The sequence below is a fragment of the Helianthus annuus genome, chromosome 4, assembly GCF_002127325.2.
Source record: "Helianthus annuus cultivar XRQ/B chromosome 4, HanXRQr2.0-SUNRISE, whole genome shotgun sequence".
NCBI classification, from domain to species: domain Eukaryota; kingdom Viridiplantae; phylum Streptophyta; class Magnoliopsida; order Asterales; family Asteraceae; genus Helianthus; species Helianthus annuus.
In genome coordinates, this window is record NC_035436.2 from 162611230 (window position 1) to 162614175 (window position 2946).

At 46.3% G+C, this 2946-nt stretch overlaps 1 protein-coding gene across 1 annotated transcript; it reads left to right on the forward strand.

Annotated features, from left to right (window-relative positions):
• Window positions 1-682: 682 nt before the first annotated feature.
• Window positions 683-1783, forward strand: LOC110933748 (arp2/3 complex-activating protein rickA-like). The gene has a single exon (XM_022176955.1). It carries the CDS (start codon window positions 683-685, stop codon window positions 1781-1783), a length of 1101 nt encoding a protein of 366 aa, XP_022032647.1.
• Window positions 1784-2946: the final 1163 nt, after the last annotated feature.

Genomic DNA, 2946 nt, shown 5'->3' on the forward strand with positions numbered 1-2946 from the left:
GCACACAGGACACAACACATCCCCAAACGAACAGTTACGGGCTAATAGGGCCGTGAGAGTCGGAATACGATCCAACACCGCCCTCCACAAAAGAACATTGCATTTTTGGGCACCCACTTTGACCATCTGATGACATGTCTATGACTATAATCATTGCCACTATCCAAAAATTCTCTAACCGCCTTCACAGAAAATTCTTTATGATTTCCACCTATCCACTCCCATTTGTCTGGGGCGCCCGACAGATAGACCTCATCCAGTAAGCCAAACATCTCTACCCACTCGCTCAGCTCCTCATCCGATGTCGGATTTCGAGACCACAATCAGCCACCTATAAAGCTTTCGTTAGATGCATTGTATCGATCCCGAACGAGACATCTTTTAGAGTTAATTACACAGATAGACCCTATGGTTTATGTTAGCCGATGATTATGCCCAACCGACATAACCGACATCATAATTATCGGCCATATCTTTGTATATTTTGTATCCCTTTAATTTAGTTGGTTGCCTTCTGTATCTAGAGGTATGTGAGTATATATGTACGATATTGTGATGAGGAATAGACAAGGTTTTATACCATCTCACATGGTATCACCCTAGGGTTAGTTCTCGAACACCCTGCCATCATTCCTTCTTCTGCTGTTTTCGAACAACCCTTTGTCACTCTCAGCCAACTGTCATGCCCGAGAACGAAGATACTTCTGCATCCTCGGATGCCGCCGTGCACAAGCCTCTCCATCCCGTGTATACGGTCAGTAATATTCAGCACAAAGTCCGCATTTTAGATAGCACCAACGTTTCTTATGCTTCGTGGGTCAAGCTGTTTACGCTCCACGCCAAAGGGTATAAGGTACTTTCTCACATAGACGGTACACCGTCACCCGGAAAAGATTCAGCCGACTTTGCCGAATGGGAGAACATCGACTCCATTGTCTTACAATGGATCTATGGCACTCTCTCGGATGCTCTTCTGGTTCGGGTCTTAACCGATGAGTCCACTGCCCATGAAGCCTGGCTTCGTGTCAAACGCCTTTTTGTTAACAACAAAGGCCCACGGTCACAGGCCCTTCAACATGAACTTGCCAATACCACTCTTGCCTCCATGTCGAACCTCGAAGCGTATTGTCAGAAAATACGTGATTTAACCGACCAACTTAAAGCCCTTAACTTTCCCATGAACGACCAACAACGTGTCCTTCATTTAGTCAAGGGCCTACCCAAGGAGTATGACACCATCTCATCTATTTTGAACAATTCGCTACCTACTTGGGAGGATGCAATTGAACAACTACTCTCCGAAGCCGGTCGCATAAAAACCCGAGATGCTGTCACTCATACTCCCCCCATAGCCGCTGCCTTCCCACCCTCTACCACCCCCACTACCGACCCACAACAGCCCCAACAGAACTTTGGCCCACCCACCTATAACTCCAACCGTGGCCCACCCAATAACCGAAACAATTACCGCTCAAACTCCCGCAATAATTCCAACCGTGGCCCAAACCATTACCACAACCGCAACTCCTCAGCCCCACCTCGCAACTCCTCCAACCGCTCCTACAGTCCATCACCTCCCTACCCATCCAACAACCAACAGCCACCCTTTTACCCTCCTTTTTGGGCTCCTCAATATTGGACACCTCCACCTTGCCCTTACCCAACCCAAGCTTCGTCCCCACCTTACTACCCCTCGGCCCCACCCAATAACCAACAACACCGTGGCAATCCAAGATCGGCACAGGCTAATCTTACTGAGGTAGACCCCCTTGAACCCACGTAGCTCGCTGATGCGGTTCATGCTCTCACTATGGACTCAGGCGATGATGACTCGCAATGGAACTTCGATACAGGTGCTTCTTCTCATATTTCTTTATCTCAAAATAACATTGACTTGTTTTCTACTTGTGCACCAATAGCGTCAATAATTGTTGGCAATGGCAATAAACTTCCAGTTTTGGGATCGGGACATTCCACCCTCAATTTTGCCTCTAAACCTTTATACCTTAAAAACATCCTTTTTAACCCCAATATAGTGAAAAACCTTATTTCTGTCAGACAGTTCAATATTGACAATAACACATCTATTGAATTTGACCCATATGGTTTTTCTGTGAAGGATTTCAAGGATGGCACGATCCTGAGCCGTCACAACAGTACGAGTGACCTGTACCCGCTCACACCCAATGCTTCTGCTACCGCTTGCTTTGCCGCCACTCAAGACTCGTCTTTTTGGCACCATCGCCTCGGTCACCCGGGGCAACCCACTATGGATTATCTTCGTTTAAACAATTTTATTTCTTGTAATAAGCAACGGGCTTCATCCCTTTGCCATGCTTGTCAGTTATCCAAGCATAAACGATTACCATTTTCAGATTCTGTTAGTCAAACTTTATGTCCTTTCTCTTTGTTACATTGTGATTTGTGGACTTCTCCTATGTCAAGTCATGCTAGTTACAAATATTATTTAGTTATAATTGACGACTTTACCCAATACACGTGGGTTTAACCACTTCGTTTTAAATCTGAAACGTTTTCTAAGATCACCCACTTTCACCAGTTTGTGCCCACTCAGTTCCGTCTACCCATTCAAGCTATTCAGTGCGACATGGGCGGCGAATTTGACAACACTAATTTTCATACCTTCACCTCTCAGAATGGCATTCAGCTCCGTTTTTCTTGCCCTCACACTTCCCACAGAATGGCAAAGTAGAGCGCATGATTCGTCGATTTAACGAAATCATGTTCACCCTTCTCACCCATGCTTCTCTCCCCTCATCCTTTTGGGTTGAGGCGCTTCACACTGCCTCTTACCTCCACAACATTTTACCCACTAAAACTCATCAAAATCGCACCCCACTCTCTCTTTTGTACCTACGGGAACCCTCCTATGACCACCTTCGAGCGTTTGGAAGCCTCTGCTACCCTAACACTTCTGCCACCCGC